Genomic DNA, 19083 nt, shown 5'->3' on the forward strand with positions numbered 1-19083 from the left:
GTTTCCTGCATGTTACATTTTTTATTGTTGTGTAAAGTGAAGTCCAATAACCTCCATAATGCTTCAACACATTGCTAGTGGTTTTAATGTGTATGTTAAAATATATAAACATACATGCATGTCCTGCTTATGGTGTGTTTTCCAACGTCACTTTGCAATATGGAACCTGTTCACATGTGTGAAACGAATTTATATTTATGTTTGGGTGTGCATTTTTGTATGCACTCTTTCTGTTGATACTTCTTAGTGTTGTTCTTTTTGGATTGTGTCTGTGATTAGAGGAATTGTTGTGCTAACAATGGTTGTTGTATCCCCTAGCAACGGCAATTTGGTCTTGGTCAAAAATATCTTGCAAGGTTTTTGAACAAAATTTACATGCATGAATATTGTGTGTAAATTGTGAGCCATTCATGTGTGTTATGCATGTGCAAACATCATGTATATTGTAACAATCTTATCCAGTTTAAAAACTCTTTTCAGCACATTATTTGTACTGCTCTTGTAATGAAGGTGTCATGTTTGTGTGTTGTTGGACGTAATCTCTGATTTCATAGTGGTTGCTCATTGTGATGCTAATGATGTTGTGTTGTGTTTGTGTATTTATCATCACAGAACCCCGTCGAAAACAAAAAAATACAGGAACTCCTTCTGCCTCACCACTGTCTGGACACCAACATATGGGCACCCATAAGTCTAAAGAGAAACAACACACATCCCGTGGTGTTTCAACTCGCCGACGACCGGCACAACATCCAACTAGTTCTGCTTCTGTGGGTGAAGATGAGCCGGATTATTGTGCTGATGACGCAGGCATGTATTCAAATAGTGCCATTGTCACTTTATATTCTCTATGTGGGCCACATTATGTAAGGCTCCAAAGTAGTGAAATGGAGACATAGACAAACCAAGGCAATCCGCTACTGTCTCACATACTGTGTTAGTAAAATGTATACATGATTAGGATTGTCGTCCTTTACATGTTTCCACTTGTGATTAGTACATCTTCTTCTATCTCTCTCTTGCTCTCTGCCTGTCTGTGTATTTCAATAAACTCATGTTTTTCTTCTTATCTCTTTACAGCATCTCGTCCTGCAGCAAGACGTTCCGTCCCCTCTAAAACTACCAGGACATCATCCACCATTTTAGAAGAGCCAAGCCAGGGAGATGATTTCAATGTTGACACAGGTGTGCTTTCCCATTAATCCCTTATCTCTTTTCTCTCTCTCTCTCTCTCTCTCTCTCTCTCCTCTCTCTCTCCTCTCTCTCTCTCTCCTCTCTCTGTCTCTATCTCTCTCTCTTTATCTCTCTTTATCTCTCTCTCTCTCTCTCTTTGCACAAACTCATGTTTCTCTTCTTATCTCTTTACAGCATCTCGTCCTGCAGCAAGACGTTCCGTCCCCTCTAAAACTACCAGGACATCATCCACCATTTTAGAAGAGCCAAGCCAGGGAGATGATTTCAATGTTGACACAGGTGTGCTTTCCCATTAATCCCTTATCTCTTTTCTCTCTCTCTCTCTCTCTCTCTCTCTCTCCTCTCTCTCTCCTCTCTCTCTCTCTCCTCTCTCTGTCTCTATCTCTCTCTCTTTATCTCTCTTTATCTCTCTCTCTCTCTCTCTTTGCACAAACTCATGTTTCTCTTCTTATCTCTTTACAGCATCTCGTCCTGCAGCAAGACGTTCCGTCCCCTCTAAAACTACCAGGACATCATCCACCATTTTAGAAGAGCCAAGCCAGGGAGATGATTTCAATGTTGACACAGGTGTGCTTTCCCATTAATCCCTTATCTCTTTTCTCTCTCTCTCTCTCTCTCTCTCTCCTCTCTCTCTCTCTCCTCTCTCTGTCTCTATCTCTCTCTCTTTATCTCTCTTTATCTCTCTCTCTCTCTCTCTTTGCACAAACTCATGTTTCTCTTCTTATCTCTTTACAGCATCTCGTCCTGCAGCAAGACGTTCCGTCCCCTCTAAAACTACCAGGACATCATCCACCATTTTAGAAGAGCCAAGCCAGGGAGATGATTTCAATGTTGACACAGGTGTGCTTTCCCATTAATCCCTTATCTTTTCTCTCTCTCTCTTTATCTCTCTCTCTCTCTCTTTGCACAAGCTCATGTTTCTCTTCTTATCTCTTTACAGCATCTCGTCGTGCTACCAAACGGTCAGTCCCCTCTAAAACTCCCAGGACATCAGCCACCATTTTAGAAGAGCCAAGCCAGGGAGATGATTTCAATGTTGACACAGGTGTGCTTTCCCATTAATCCCTTATCTTTTCTCTCTCTCTCTTTATCTCTCTCTCTCTCTCTTTGCACAAGCTCATGTTTCTCTTCTTATCTCTTTACAGCATCTCGTCGTGCTACCAAACGGTCAGTCCCCTCTAAAACTCCCAGGACATCAGCCACCATTTTAGAAGAGCCAAGCCAGGGAGATGATTTCAATGTTGACACAGGTGTGCTTTCCCATTAATCCCTTATCTTTTCTCTCTCTCTCTTTATCTCTCTCTCTCTCTCTCTTTGCACAAGCTCATGTTTCTCTTCTTATCTCTTTACAGCATCTCGTCCTGCAGCAAAGCGCTCAGTACCCACACAAAGTCACATGACTTCTGCATCTACTGTATTGGAAGTGACACATGTTGATTTATTTAATGTGGATACAGGTGTGTTTTATAATGTAGTTATGCACACATTAATCGGTACATTTGCTCTGTGTTCCTCTATATTGGTAAAATAAATTGTGTTTTAACACTAATACAGCATCTCCTGTGGGAAATCGAACAGCACCTTTACGCCCTCAGATGAGGTCATCACCCACTTCAGTGGACCTTAGTCCGGGACATTTCTTTGATGTTGAAATGGGTAATTTGTGCTCTCAAGTGAACACATTTCAAAGTGTTTATATGTGTGTGTATATGTTTCTTTCTCTCTATCATATATACATACTGACATACATCTCACATTTTCATGTTTGTTTGTGAAGTCAATGTATGTTAACTGTAATATTTTGATATGCACAGCATCAGGTACTGCTGCTGGTTCTGCCCGTTTAAAAAAGCCTACTGCAACGGCAACTGTGTCAGTGGCCCCGCGGGACAGTGATGATGATCTTATTACAGGTACATATTGTGACATATTGATCAGAAATACAAATGACAAGTCTTAAAGTGCAAACACAAATTTATTTCAATGTCTTTTTACCATTTAGCAACTGCATGTGACCCTCAGTCTCCAGCACCACTTGGGCCAATGAAGATCCGTCCACCTGTCCTCACACCACCACGCCACCTTACTCTGCCACAAGACACCCATGAAGGTAACAATACTCTATGTAATGGTGCTCATAACACCTACCATGACCCGCTCCAGGAGGTACACAATGCTAATTTACTGCACTCCCATCTCATGTCTGATTACAACTGTGTGCAATACCATAATTTGTGTTGTTGCTACTTCAGCACAGGTGATGGGAATCATACATCAATAGGGAAGTGCATGAACAGACCATTATGCCCCTCCTGTAGTGGTAAATGTGTACAGATTGGGTTATTGGGCCTTATTTTGGTTCATTCTTTCTGACAAAATCCTTCTTAGATGGGCAAAACCATGTGCACTGCAGGTGGGGCAGGTGTTACTTGTGCAGAGAGAATTAGATTTGGGTGGGGTTTTACTTCAAAGTGAGATCTATATTGCAGTGTAAAAATAAAGCAGTATTTTCCCTGCACAGAAACAAAATTACTCACCCAAATCTAATTCTCTCTGCACATGTTACATCTGCCCCCCCTGCAGTGCACATGGTTTTGTCCATCTAAGAAGGATTTTGTCAGAAAGAATGAACCAAAATAAGGCCCTTTGTATGGTGTGTATGCTAGTGCAATATAGGTGCCTACACACACACAGATATTATGTATGATGTATATGTTGAACAACAAATGCATGGCATTTATGCTACCAGATGAGAATTCAAAATGTAGCCATGTACTCAATGGAAACGGTACACAATTTTTCCCTTTCCTACATATGTCATAAAGCAAACGGTGTACAATAAATTGTCTGTCTGAACACTTTTTCAAAGCATTGGCAACAATTATTGCACTTGGCATTTCCACCCATACATTGCCTGTTTTATGTTCCAATCACATACATCAAACATAACATCTGTAAGTGTGTACTCAAATGAACTCCCTTGCCATCACATAACCCAATCTCTGCTAAAAAGATTCAATTGTAATTAATGGTTCCCCTCAGCTAATTTGATACAGGCTTGTTTGGCCAGTCCATCAGTGCTGCAGCTGACATCATTACATAATTACTCTGAAAGTCCAGAGTGTTTTTGCTTTTCAGCCAGGATTTTGCCATTTCTCATACATTGATTATTTCATTAGACACACTTCCTGTATTTGGAATTGACCATGTAATGCGCAAATGTAATCACTAATAATTATGTGGTTCACTAATCATTTTGAAATAAGCACAGGTTAAACAACATACATTAATGATTAAGTGAGTGTGTGCGTTATGTGGCCTTTGGGTGCAGCAGGCTCATTGGTGCCCAACCAAATGTATTTGTTGCTGAACTCTGTACTAATTGCCATAACAATTCACCAAACACATGTGCAGTGCAGATGGGTCCAATTTAACATGTATAGAAACATATGGATTTGTTCTAGTCTTGTTGCTGGGAAGCATATGCAGAGTAAATGTTTGTGGATTAGAGCCAACAGCAATTTACAATTCAGTGCCCACACACCACAGGCAAATTTAACTAGCTGCACATGTTACATGTGGCGCACCTGCACTGTACATGCTTCTAGCCATGTATGTCAAAATTGGCAACTACAATCACATTGAATTAAAGTCAATAGTGCAAATCTCAGTGAAAGTCCAATGTCATATCAAAAATGTTACCTGAACACAGCTGGCAGCACAGCATGTTTCCCAACATGACTGTCATTCTGCTTGGCTAATGGCCCATTTGGCCAAAACGGAACTTTAAGTTGATGATAACATAACGATCTTATCCCACACCCCCTTTAAATGTTCACTCACCCTTATCAATGTGTAATAGTGGCCAATCACACTTAAGGTGCATACACACTGTACAATTTTGTAGACCAATGTAGTTGAAAGACATTTCCATTGAACCCAGTGTCCTGGAAGAAAGATACTGACAACAAGCAAATGACGAATGATGATGCGCATACCCGGCAATTGTTTATCACAATTGTTTGTCAAGTGTGCATGCAGCTCAATTTGAATATCTTCCAAAAAGAGGCTATAAACTGTAGCTAGATCTTTCGTCTATTGGGCACATTTGTCTACAACATCTTTCATCCAGGACACTGGGTTCAATGGAAATGGCTTTCAAACAAATTGGTCTACAAAATTGTACAGTGTGTATGCACCCTAACTCATTTGCCAACAATTTGTAAGTATGTGAGAAATTTTGTATGTGTGTGGGATGGGACTAAAAATTTGCATTAAATGTGCTGTCCGTCCATCCAGATTGTTCATATTAAAATGTGTTTAAGTGTAAAAAAGTGTACATACATACTGAAATGTGTAGTATTACACCAGGTGTAGGTGTGATTTTCACATGTGTGATGTTAGGTATATAGTATACATCATATGTTTACTTATCATTGTAAAATATTTAGCAACAAGTACAAATTGCCTAACACAAGTGACTTATTAAGATTAGGTATTTGTACTGGATATATGAAATATGGCAGTGTACTAATAGTCATGTTATGGCTCTTTATTATAGGTGGTGTCATTCCTGAGGATGATGCCAACATGGATATTGAAGAGGAGCCGGCCTACAGGCAGCATTTGCGGCAACTGCCCCCATCAACTCCACCCACCCAAAGGCTACGTAGCCCACAATTACCCTTCAGTCCAACACCAGTGTCGGGTGGCCCTATTGCTGATTTTTTCCAGAACTGGGGGGAACAACAAGGGCGATGTGAGGCAGCATTCACGAAGCAAGCCCAGAACAGTGAAAAAATTTACCTGGAGACAGCACGCATCTCAAAAACACTGACCCTCCTTCATAAGGATAACAGGGCACTGCTCAAGTCGCTTACAGAAATGCGGGTGGAGCAGATGGCATTCCAAAACCGCATGGTTACACAAATGGAATCACTATGCCAACTACAAAACACCCACAGCCGCCTATTTGAGGATATATCTGTCTCTTTCCGTGAGCGAAATATGATGGCGGCCAGAGAAAGCACCACATCTCACAGCAGCAGTGCTACGCCCCTACCAAGTCCCCTCCCTTCACCAGCACGCCGGTCAACCAGACAAAAACCGAAGGAAACCACCAATGTGAAGGGGTCAAGGGCAACCAAACGTTAATAGACCAATTTCAATTGTGTAATTTTTTAATTTTATGCTCTTTTTACATTCAAACCACAAGTAAAAGAGATTGGTGTTCAACATTTCTGCTTGTTATTGTCCATAATTGAAGCACATCATATATACACACATTACAATGCAAAATCTAAGAACATAAAACACTTTGCTATTCTCTTTCCAGTACACATGAAAATAAACAATATATATGTTAACACCCACATACACACACCACCAAAGGGAAACATTTGAGGATAAATCTTTAACATGTATGAAATCCGTTGGATTCTGCAGGTAACTGCCATCGTGTATTCAGACAATAGAACACCTTGAAATAAAAGAAAAAAACAATTACACATAATCCACACACATATACACATAAAATATTTGCTAACACTTACTTCTGCACAGTATAGTGCATGCAAAGACATCTCGCAATCCAGCTATGGAATCATTCGGCAATTTTTTTGGCCATAGGAGATACAACTCTGCCACACCAGGTCTTTAGAAGAATTATCCCGAGCAGGGTGTGAAGAACCCCTGGAGGCTGCATGACAAAAAACAGGTAGGTGTTCAGATCAACATGACCATACGATGTTGACGGCTGCATTATGATTTAAGCCGTGAAGTTTGAAAAAACAAATTCAAAACACTAGTACAATGGAACACTTACGATCATTTTTATCCAAATAATGAAATCACTTACAAACAATACTTACAGGCAAAAGACAGTCCAAAAAAATCACATCCAGGTACCAGGCAGACCAGGAAAACAAGCCCCATACACACGATCAGCCTACACAAGCAAAGTGGGAAAAATATAGAATGAATGCTCCAAAATACATGTATTGATATGTGGGTGTGACTTGGCAATTACATAACAGTTACACCTAATGCATACAACATAGACAGGATCAATGCCACAAAATTGATTTAGGCGAAACTATGCAAAAGGTTACCAAATGAATAGTTATGTAAGACATCAGAAAGCAATTTTAACATGTAAGTGGTCCTGATAGTTTGAGCAGTGATATGTGCATATAGCATGTCCTTAATGTTGGCCATATGCCATAGTTACTCACCACTAAAGGATGCCTCGATGAGTTCATTGCGAATCTGCCGCCCAGACGCTGTACTCCATCTATCACCAGATGTTTCCATTTCCAAATCAGTCTCACTGTCTTCTCCGCCCTCAATGTCTGGTAGATTTTGATCCAGACAGAGGTTGTGAAGAAAACAGCAAGCCATCACAATTTTCGAGACCTTTTGGGGGCTGTACAGCAACAAGCCACCAGACTTATCTAGGCACCGAAAGCGAGATTTTAATATGCCAAAGCATCTTTCTATCACACATCTGGTGGCCTGATGCGCACGTTGAAAATTGTGTTCTGCTTCAGAAAGGGGGTTAGACAGTGGAGTCAGGAGCCAGGATAAACAGGGGAACCCCTTATCACCTGAAAATAAGTTATGGTTTCACAATGAGAACAACACATGACATGATTGTTTGATTACACACATTAGGACATATATGTATTACATTACTTGCTGTTGGTCAAACATGCAGATGACACTTCTTGCATCTTCTTAAACATATATTAGTCATATCAACATGCATTAGTGAAGTAAAGCAGCATAAAATGAAAAAGAACCTATCAATACCAGATATGTATGTCGCGATGTATGAAATAATTATTTGGTTATTCCAAAATAACGATATATTGATATATGAAACGAAATTAATATTTATATATATATATCTATCTAGCTAATATATATATATATATATATATATATATATATATAGAGAGAGAGACAGAGAGAGAGAGAGAGAGAGAGAGGCACAGACATATATATCTATATCTATATATATATAAACAAGCAGGTATGGTGACTCATACATCATCGGAGATGATTGAAGGCATGGCAGTACAGGGTTTAGTGCACCACATTTGTATTGATGGTTTAAATTGTGTTTCAACAAACCCTGTAGTGTGATGTCTTTCATGAAGTTCGGCTATGTATGAGTCGCCATACCTGGTGGTGCAACAGTCATTTAAAAAAGAAACAAGTGTATTTCATCAGCTGCGTGGAGTGGCAGATCTCTCACACCTGTATATCTCTATATATATGTATTATCTAGCAAAATATACAGCTCTATACATCCTAATATGTAATATTAGATATATGTAGATAGCTAGATATAGATATATGTCCATCCCTAATGGTAGGCACTTGGCGAACCCAAATTGAAGTTTATTGAGTGTGACTACAAACAAATATATGCAGCTCATATAAACAACACTCATCCAGACATGTAAAGAATGAACACAGCACACAGGGTGGTTGCAAGTCTGGAGGAGTGACGTTTATATTGGTAAGCACACTATTTTTCTACAACAACTACATAGACAGGCATTTTGTCGACACCATTAGTTTGACAACTCAAAAGGTGGACATGACATTATGGTAACAATGGCATTTGGTCAACATTGTGTACATCAACAGTGAAAAGCAAAACATAGAATTGACACCTGTATTTCGATGCAACATGTGGCAACAGGCGGTATTTCATGCCCTACTATCCACTGGGGCGTGGTTGGAGAATAAAAAAGTGTGTGAAGCGCAGCAAGCCACCAAGGCTAAACCATATTGAGCAAAGAGAGTGATGCGAGGAGCTGTGGTTCACTTCAAACTGTGTAGACATTTTGGCCAGAAAACATTGTCAGAAACCATGTTGACCTTTTCACTGTCGACCTAGACATTCTCAACTAATGCCAGTGTTGACCTCATGACATGTCGACCTAATGCTATGTTGCCCTAAAACCATGAAGAACTATTGAGTTGTAAAACAAATGGTGTGGAACGAATGGCTGTGAATCGACTTGTTGCACACAAATGGTCCCACATCTTTTTATATCTGCTACATATATAGAGATATAAATATCTCGAGCGAGAAAGAGAGACACATACACTTTCACATGTATGCACCCAAATATACAGAATGTAAAACACACATGTGTAATCAATTCCCTATGTATCACACACTGCACTTTATACAGTATTAGACACTTACCCAGTAGCCAGCCCTCTGCCATTGATCCGGCTTCAAACTCATCAAAGAGGACTGACTGGGCGAGGATGTAGGAGTCATGACATGAGCCAGGGTAGCCTGCAAACACACTCATGATCTTAAGATTGGCATCACAGACCACCTGCACGTTGGTACTTGTGCTTCCATGTCGGTTGTAATAGGAACGGGCAGTATCCCGAGGTGGTCTCAGCGGAATGTGGGTGCAGTCAATTGCACCAAGCACATTTGGCATGCTTGCAATGCGATGGAATTGTACCCTAACATCATGCCACTCTGTCTCCTGGCTTGGGAAGCAGATTGAGGCATAGATATGTGGCTCAAGGGCTTGAAGCACCTGGGTCAGGTACCTGGACAGTGCGGACTGAGATATGCCAATGCCTTGGCCAGTGACATGTTGAAAACTGCCGGATGCCAGAAAGTACAACACAGCCAGCAGTTTATGCAGGCCTGAGACAGCGCATGAGCGTCCTGTCACAGGATCTAGCTCCAGTCTAATGAGGCCATACAGACGGAGAATGTTGGTACGATTAAGCCGGAACATCTGTATAACAACATCATCCGGCAATGCGTCAAAACATAAACGCTGTCTAAATAAACGAGGCCGACGCAGCCTCTGTGATACCTGCTGAACCTGCTGATCATGCTCAATTTCATAACGCCGGCGTCTTCTTCGTTGGCACAGCCAGGACATCAGGTGTCTCAAAGCCCACACTGAAGCACTCTGATACAGCAGATAGTCTGCCATGCTAGAAGTGAGGAAGTGTTTGTAGGTATTGATTTGGCTTTTATAAGGCACACATTTGTGATTGCAAAGGTCTGTGATGGATTTTTCAAATGTTAACACATGTGTCCCATTGAAGCCTGTGATATACACTTCAAAATAGACCTTGCAAAGGAAGGTGTATTTTTTTCCACGATTTGTTTTACGAATCGGAGGTGTTTACGAATACGATTTTACGAATGTACGAATACGATTTATTAGTACATGAGGAAAAGACGGCTACCCAATGCAAAAATCTGGCGTATTCTATCGATGGTGTAGACTTTTCGTAAACATTCGTATTCGTATTTCACAATACAAATACGACCTCGATATGACAGGATTACGACCAAAATTATTTCACGAATCTACGATATTTGCACTTGATACATCATGATTTCACGAATACGACACAAATACACGATTTTTACCCTACGAATACGACTTTTTAGTGTTTAAAAATACGAATCCATATTAGTACATTTCCCCCATTATCAGTAACTATCCTTGTATTAAACAGAATTAAGGATCAATTATACATGTGATGACACGACGCCTAAACTGGGAGATATAAGATCTTAGGAAGGATATTGGTGACCAGCACAACCATCCTCAGACTATGGGGGTTATTTTGGTTCATTCTCAGAGGCAAATTCCTTCTGAAATGGACAAAACCATGTGCATTGCAGATGGGGCAGATATAACTTTTGGTTCGCCGGGTGCACGCACCCATGAGGGCGTGCGGGGGACGGAGAAGCCGGGCTGCCCCATTACCATATGGGAACGCCCAGCATTCCATGGGCGTTCTCATGGTAATGAGGCGATGATGCGGGTGCGGGGGGCTGGCAGCTGACATCACCGGATGTCAGCTGCCCGCCCATATCCATGCCAGCGTACACGCATATGTAAGTGACTTAAAAGTCACTTTTATATGCATGTACCTTCCACATCTTTCAATGGTCGCCGAGCATCAAAAGATGTGGGCGGTTACCCGAGGCATACAAATGGATGTTTATGCTAAGCATCCATACGCAGCCTGTGCGGGCGAACCCGCACTGCGAGGGTGGGTGGGCGTCCATTTGCTGGGAGGAGTTTGGTGGACTCGCAAGGCTGCGAATTTACAGCCTTGCAAATCAACCAGAATAACCACCTATGTCAGACTAATAACGACCAATACATTGTTCCAGACAAATCTGACAGACAACCAACCAACCAGTGTTTTTTATCAAACCGATTCTAACCTTTGAGCGCTATATATGTGTGTATGGCTGTTATTGTCCTTGTAACCTTTATATTTCACTGCTCTTTGTACATAAACTCCCAATACTAGAAAAATAAGGGAATTGTTAATAATTATTAATAAAACTTTTCTCCTGTTGTATACTTGAACCTTAATCTAGACTGTCAGGCGCAGCACCTCCAGTATACATCGAACACATAGGCCCTTATTCTGGTTCACTCACAGAGGCAAATTCCTTCTCAAATTGACAAAACCATGTGCACTGCAGGGGGGGGGGCAGATGTAATATGTGTAGAAAGATTTCGATTCGGATAAGTTATTTTGTTTCTGCGCAGGGAAAATACTGACTGCTTTATTTTTACACTGCAATATAGATCTGACTTTGAATTAAAACTCCAGATAAATCTAATTATCTCTGCACAAGTTACATCTGCCCCACCTGTAGTGCACATGGGCCCTTATTCTGATTGAGTCGGATGGGTCCGAGTGCGGACGGACAGCCCATGGTTGGTATCTGCGCATGTGCGAACGCCTCACACGTACCAACACGGCGTGAGGTCCGTGCAGAAAAGGATTGTACGGAACCATCCGAGCAGGGGGTGGAGAGGGGGTGAAGGGCTGTTTGGGCTCATTACCATATGCGTATACACCGCGTTTCATGGGCGTTCCCATGAAAACGCTGGGCGTACGTATGGTAATGTGGCCATGAGGTACGTGTGGCTGGCGGCCAGCTGACATAGCCGGATGTCAGCTGCCCGCCCATATCCCTGCTTTAATACGCAGCTGCCCGCCCATATCCCTGCTTTAATACGGGAAAATGTTCGAGTGGTCAGGAGCACTCGGTGCTGCCTGACCACTCGGTCCGTCATTCGATGGTCGGCGACCATCAGAGGATGGGGAGGTTCCCACAGATGGAGGAGGTGTTCACATGAAACATCCACTCGCGGTCCGTTCGGTCGGTGTTTTACCGCATTCGGACGGTGTGAGCGATCCGTATGGTAGGCGGGGCTAAGTACACTCGGTTCCTGTCCGAAACAGGCATCCGTCCGATTCAACTAGAATAAGGGCCATGGTTTTGTCCATTTGAGAAGGAATTTGCCTTTGCGAGTGAACCAGAAGAACCCCCATAAGATATAAGATATAAGTGTACAGGAATTATTTTTCCAGATGGGTATACTGTGTCTGACTATAAGGGAGAAAGGAGGACTTCCATAAATCAAAGAAGACTCACCATATGTGCCTATAATATCATTTTAATTGTGAGAGTCCTGCTGAGGGAGCATCCTAACTACATCTGATGGTGATTGCCCTGTTATTGATTTGTCTGTATTCTTTACAATAATGTGAGTAATTTGTTGAGGGGTCTCCCCTTAATATTAAAACCTAGTATATGTGTGTTCCGCAGGGGAAAATATTTGTATATGCCTAACTGTATTATACAAGGATATCTCTGTTTCTTTCCTCCTTTTATAGGTCTCCAGAGAAAGTGGAACACATTGAAAGGAAACCCAAGGGAATTGTGGGATATGTTTACTTAAAGGGCTTATATTGTACAACTGAATTTTTTTTTTTTTAAGTGATTCCGTGGGAACCCAGGTGGGATCCCCAATTCCCTTGTTAGCCTAAGGCTGATAAGGTATGCAGTGCACACTCACATCATAATAATATTTGCAATAACAAATAGCTGCGTACAGTGCGTGTCACCAGAAGGCCAAATTGATTTCTTTTATTGTATAACAGAAAAATCGGTACTTGTGAGTTATCCGGACGCCCGATTTCAAAATCGGGTCGGATCGGGCACATCGCATCGCATCGCATGCGACCATCGGATGCGATGCGATGCGATGCGATGCGATGACCCGATTTTTCCATAGGAATCAATGTTAAAATGGACTGAGTCCATTTTAACATGGAATTCAATGGGAAAAAGGGGTCCTTTTCATACCCCTACTATCCAAGTGGGCATGGAGTTGGATATAAACCTGTGGCGAGCGTAGCGAGCCACCGAGCCCGAAGCGTGGCGAGCGTAGCGAGCCCAGCGAGGGGACACGGAATACCGTCCCCTCGCGGGGCTCGCTTCGCTCGCCACGCTTCGCTCGCCACGCTTCGGGCTCGGTGGCTCGCTACGCTCGCCACAGGTTTATATCCAACTCCATGCCCACTTGGATAGTAGGGGTATGAAAAGGACCCCTTTTTCCATAGGAATCATTTTAACATTGATTCCTATGGAAAAATCGGGTCATCGCATCCGATGGTCGCATGCGATGCGATGCGATGCGATATCGCATCGCATCGTATCTGATTGTATGCCTTAACTTAAGGCATACAATCAAAAAATCGGGCGTCCAGATAACTCACAAGTACCGAAAAATCCAATTGATTTAAACTGAAGAATGTAGAGTGAGAATGTTCAAACAACTGGACACAGTTTTATTGTAAAAGAACATTCATCTTGTATATATATATATATATATATATATATATATATATATATATAGTGAGGTGTAGATGGCGGCACTCACGGCGAATGAAATAACTCAAGCAACAGCAAAGAGGAAGCTTAACGTTTCAATTCTCGACAGGAATTTTCATCAGAAGCAATGTGACAGTAAAAGATAATGATTTAAATACCTGATCCAGGGGGAGTGCATCGCCGTCCGTCCCGAGCATCCGCTTCCGCCGACGTCCACGTGTAGTAGCAGTCGCAGTCCAGTGATGTCATGGGCGTCTGCCGGTTGCTAGGAGACCATACACGCCGGCAACCTGCGTGACGCTACGATACCAGCTCCCGCACACAGCCTGTATCTGCTGGCTAGATATTTCATCCATCACGTGGCCCGGAAGGCGGAAGCTGGTTGCTGGGCGACGGTCAGCTGTGGGGATAAATATAAACAAGTGTGAATTAAGATAAGACAAGTAAACAATAGATGCATATCAAGCAGAGAAAAAAAACAACCACAAACAGGCTTCAGTGGAGGCATTCAGTATAGACAAAATATAGAGAGAATATATATAGAAAAATTCATACATAGGAAAAAAAATCCATATATAGAGGAAAAAACCATATATAGAAAAAACACTATTATCATGAAAAAATGCTAACGGCTGTTTAGAAAAAGCAAGGAACAAAGAAATGATAGATGGTACGTGGCGCAATGCTGCCTTAGGTTGCCAATCCCTGAAGATACACCTTTACTTCAAAGTACAGAAATTTCGAGAAAATGGGATATCAAACCAGTGGCACAATAAAAGATACTTAAAGTTTGTGTGTCCAGACTCTTCCCGATGTGGCAATGATGATGCTCAGGTAGGTCGGGGTTTTCCAGGTGAAGGTGATGGATATTTTTTCCACGTCCATCACCTTCACCTGGAAAACCCCGACCTACCTGAGCATCATCATTGCCACATCGGGAAGAGTCTGGACACACAAACTTTAAGTATCTTTTATTGCGACACTGGTTTGATATCCCATTTTCTCGAAAGTTTAGAAAAAGCAGTTCAAATTCAATTGTTCATTTAAGCCATTAGGACTAACGGTATCAAGGATATGAATCCATCGGGCCTCCTTTTGTAAGAGGGCCCTTGCCCGGTCTCCTCCTCGAGGATTAATCGGCACACTATCAATTATCTTGTATCGGATAGTTGCTGGACCGTGCTTCATCATCTGAAAGTGTCTTGCGACTGGCTGTTCTGTGTCCCGTTCCACCAATGATAAGCGGATGGCACTTCTATGTTGTGCCATCCTCTCCTTGAATTTGCATGTTGTTTTTCCAACGTACCCAAGGCCACAAGGGCATTTGACCAGATATATGACGAAAGAAGAATTACACGAATAAATGTGTTTGATATTGAACACCTTTCCTGTCCTTGGATGTGTGAATGTGTCACCTGTCTCCAAAAAGTTACAGGTGGCACATCCAAGACAACGATAATTCCCTGGTTTTTTGGTTAGGAAATGGGAGGGGTGTACAACAGCAGGTTTTCTTGAGATGGTTTTTACGATCCAATCTCGGATACTGCGATTCTTGCGAAAACATGGAACCAAAGTGGAGTCTCTCAACAGTGGTAACTCAGGGTCTAAATTTATAACTGGCCAAAGCCTTTTAGCTGTACCCGTGATCTTTCTGTTGGTATCAGTTAAATCTGTAACAAAAGATGGTGTTGTTATCCATCGATTGTTTGGGTTTGCTGGTTCGGAATTCTGCTTTTGGAATTTTCATAACCCTTCTCTTGGCTTCCTGAATTATACTGTTGAGATAACCACGTTCCAGAAATCTCTTCGCCATCTGGTCAATCTGAAGAACTTCATCTTCTGGGTCACTGCATATTCTGCGGACCCGACAGAACTGAACAGAATATGCAGTGACCCAGAAGATGAAGTTCTCCAGATTGACCAGATGGCGAAGAGATTTCTGGAACGTGGTTATCTCAACAGTACAATTCAGGAAGCCAAGAGAAGGGTTATGAAAATTCCAAAAGCAGAATTCCGAACCAGCAAACCCAAAAAATTGATGGATAACAACACCATCTTTGTTACAGATTTTACTGATACCAACAGATCATGGGTACAGCTAAAAGGCTTTGGCCAGTTATAAATTTAGACCCTGAGTTACCACTGTTGAGAGACTCCACTTTGGTTCCATGTTTTCGCAAGAATCGCAGTATCCGAGATTGGATCGTAAAAACCATCTCAAGAAAACCTACTGTTAAACACCCCTCCCATTTCCTAACCAAAAAACCAGGGAATTATCGTTGTCTTGGATGTGCCACCTGTAACTTTTTAGAGACAGGTGACACATTCACACATCCAAGGACAGGAAAGGTGTTCAATATCAAACACATTTATTCGTGTAATTCTTCTTTCGTCATATATCTGGTCAAATGCCCTTGTGGCCTTGGGTACGTTGGAAAAACAACATGCAAATTCAAGGAGAGGATGGCACAACATAGAAGTGCCATCCGCTTATCATCGGTGGAACGGGACACAGAACAGCCAGTCGCAAGACACTTTCGGATGATGAAGCACGGTCCAGCAACTATCCGATACAAGATAATTGATAGTGTGCCGATTAATCCTCGAGGAGGAGACCGGGCAAGGGCCCTCTTACAAAAGGAGGCCCGATGGATTCATATCCTTGATACCGTTAGTCCTAATGGCTTAAATGAACAATTGAATTTGAACTGCTTTTTCTAAACAGCCGTTAGCATTTTTTCATGATAATAGTGTTTTTTCTATATATGGTTTTTTCCTCTATATATGGATTTTTTTTCTATATATATTCTCTCTATATTTTGTCTATACTGAATGCCTCCACCGAAGCCTGTTTGTGGTTGTTTTTTTTCTCTGCTTGATATGTATCTATTGTTTACTTGTCTTATCTTAATTCACACTTGTTTATATTTATCCCCATAGCTGACCGTCGCCCAGCAACCAGCTTCCGCCTTCCGTGCCACGTGATGGATGAAAGATCTAGCCAGCAGATACAGGCTGTGTGCGGGAGCTGGTATCGTAGCGTCACGCAGGTTGCCAGCGTGTATGGTCTCCTAGCAACCGGCAGACGCCCATGACATCACTGGACTGCGACTGCTACTACACGTGGACGTCGGCGGAAGCGGACGCTCGGGACGGACGGCGATGCACTCCCCCTGGATCAGGTATTTAAATCATTATCTTTTACTGTCACATTGCTTCTGATGAAAATTCCTGTCGAGAATTGAAACGTTAAGCTTCCTCTTTGCTGTTGCTTGAGTTATTTCATTCGCCGTGAGTGCCGCCATCTACACCTCACTACCTACCTGAATACCCCGGAGGGCACCTGGCTTCTTCTTATTATCATTAACCGGAGGGGAGAGTGCCGATATCCAAGCCTATATATATATATATATATATATATATATATATATATATATATATGTGTTAATGGAACCTAGAGCATATAAATTGGTGTACACATTGGGTACACACAAAGCATGTGTGTGCACCTGATATGTCTTCAAACAATGTTGTTCATAGACATATTGTATTCCCTATGCAGCACAGCCAATGCCGATATATCAGCATATTTGGGATTACTGGTGGTCCGCCGACTGCATAAACACTTGCTGCACGGGCTGACTTTACAGCTGAGTGCATCAATTCCTATGTCCTCCCAGCTGGTTGTCCTGACCAGCGTATTGGGTAACTGATTGGTAAGTGTGTATACATAAATCATATACTCTGTTGGTGCAACAATGTCTGTTGTGTCCTCAGCCTTAGACTCACTTCATCTTGTTGGAGTCATATATAATTGTGTATATGCTATGACTTCTGGGTTTCCGGTAATGAGCCCCGATGCCAGACCCATATTGATTGCATTTGCCAGGAAGCCTGGCCAGGTAGTATTGTAGTGCCTTGGATTAATCCATTAATATTCTTATCTTTCCTATCGGTATGTGTCTTCTGCTCCAAAAAGTTCCAATGGACACTGATTTGAGGACATTCCCTTACCTGACACAGATTAACCTTAGTATGGGGAAAAGGGAAAGGGGGAATTTTGTCCGTGCACAAGTATCCACTGTAATTACTCAGAGAAATAAGTGTGATTTAATATGATGTTCCACAATGAAAAAGAGTATACTGGATACAGTCGTATCGATTAATCATGTATGTGGAGGTGCTCCCTAGAGAGTAATATAGTATAGCATAAGGAAGACAGAAAAAGGACTCTCTCTTTTTTTGGGGCACAACTTGTATATGATATGATTTTGATTTGTTTAAAAATTAACTTTTATATTATTGGCTCATATATTTTAACTAAAAATAATAAAAGTTAATTTTTAAACAAATCAAAATCATATCATATACAAGTTGTGCCCCAAAAAAAGAGAGAGTCCTTTTTCTGTCTTCCTTATGCTGCCACAGATTAAGAAAGTAATCGGGAGACATTTTGTCTATGATTACTCCCTTCATAATTGTGAGGAAATGGTTAATGGTATGGGTTTCATAAGTTATTCTAATGCAGGTGTGTTTTCAAGGGACATGGGGGATTTATAGCAAACCTTCTAGAAAAACATTTCCAGGTTCCCATGGCACCCAATTAGATTATTCCTATAATTTTATAGAATGTACGGTACTTGTGTATTTTGGCGGCGCCCATCGCATCGCATACCATAACGCATACGATGGTATGCGATGCGACGTCGTACGATAGTGCACAATGGCATACAATTTTGAAATTGTATGCCATTGTACATGGCATACGATGCCATACGATGCGATTAAACATTGTATAAGCACCCTAATGGGTGCTTATACAATGTTAAGCACCCAAATGGGTGCTTACAATGTTAAATGCACCCCCACTATAAACGTGAACCCGAAGCGTGGCGAGCGCAGCGAGCGGCGGCGGTACGCGTCCTACGACCTTTTCATACCCCCTCTATCCATGTCGGCGTGGAGTTGAGAATAGCTTCGGGCTCGGTGGCTCACCACACTATTCTATTCTCAACTCCACGCCGACGTGGATAGTGGGGGTATGAAAAGGTCGTAGGACACGTACCGCCGCCCCTCGCGGACTCGCTGCGCTCGCCACGCTTCGGGTTCACGTTTATAGTGGGGGGGGTGGCGTGGGGGTGCATTTAACATTGTAAGCACCCATTTTTGATCGT

At 42.0% G+C, this 19083-nt stretch overlaps 1 protein-coding gene and 1 long non-coding RNA gene across 2 annotated transcripts; both read left to right on the forward strand.

Moving 5' to 3' along the window:
* Positions 1–1059: 1059 nt before the first annotated feature.
* Positions 1060–2182, forward strand: LOC146030590 (uncharacterized). The gene is made up of 3 exons (XR_014456085.1): positions 1060–1185; positions 1369–1761; positions 1930–2182. It is a non-coding gene; the product is annotated as an uncharacterized LOC146030590 (long non-coding RNA).
* A 367-nt stretch (positions 2183–2549) lies between these two features.
* On the forward strand, positions 2550–6396 carry LOC146030574 (uncharacterized). The gene is made up of 5 exons (XM_083158412.1): positions 2550–2651; positions 2749–2850; positions 3009–3107; positions 3197–3304; positions 5756–6396. The coding sequence occupies exons 1-5, from the start codon at positions 2591–2593 to the stop codon at positions 6346–6348; spliced, it is 963 nt and encodes a 320-aa protein (XP_083014538.1). The 5' UTR covers positions 2550–2590; the 3' UTR covers positions 6349–6396.
* The last annotated feature ends 12687 nt before the right edge of the window (positions 6397–19083 follow it).

The sequence above is a fragment of the Crinia signifera genome, chromosome 1 (assembly GCF_055691185.1).
Source record: "Crinia signifera chromosome 1, ASM5569118v1, whole genome shotgun sequence".
NCBI lineage: Eukaryota > Metazoa > Chordata > Amphibia > Anura > Myobatrachidae > Crinia > Crinia signifera.

Bases quoted from the DNA above. Each gene is read 5' to 3' on its own strand.
- LOC146030574 (XM_083158412.1), top strand. From the start codon at position 2,591: ATGACTTCTGCATCTACTGTATTGGAAGTGACACATGTTGATTTATTT. The intron at 2,851-3,008 runs GTAATTTGTGCT...TGATATGCACAG, and splicing joins TTTCTTTGATGTTGAAATGG to CATCAGGTACTGCTGCTGGT. The intron at 3,305-5,755 runs GTAACAATACTC...TCTTTATTATAG, and splicing joins GCCACAAGACACCCATGAAG to GTGGTGTCATTCCTGAGGAT.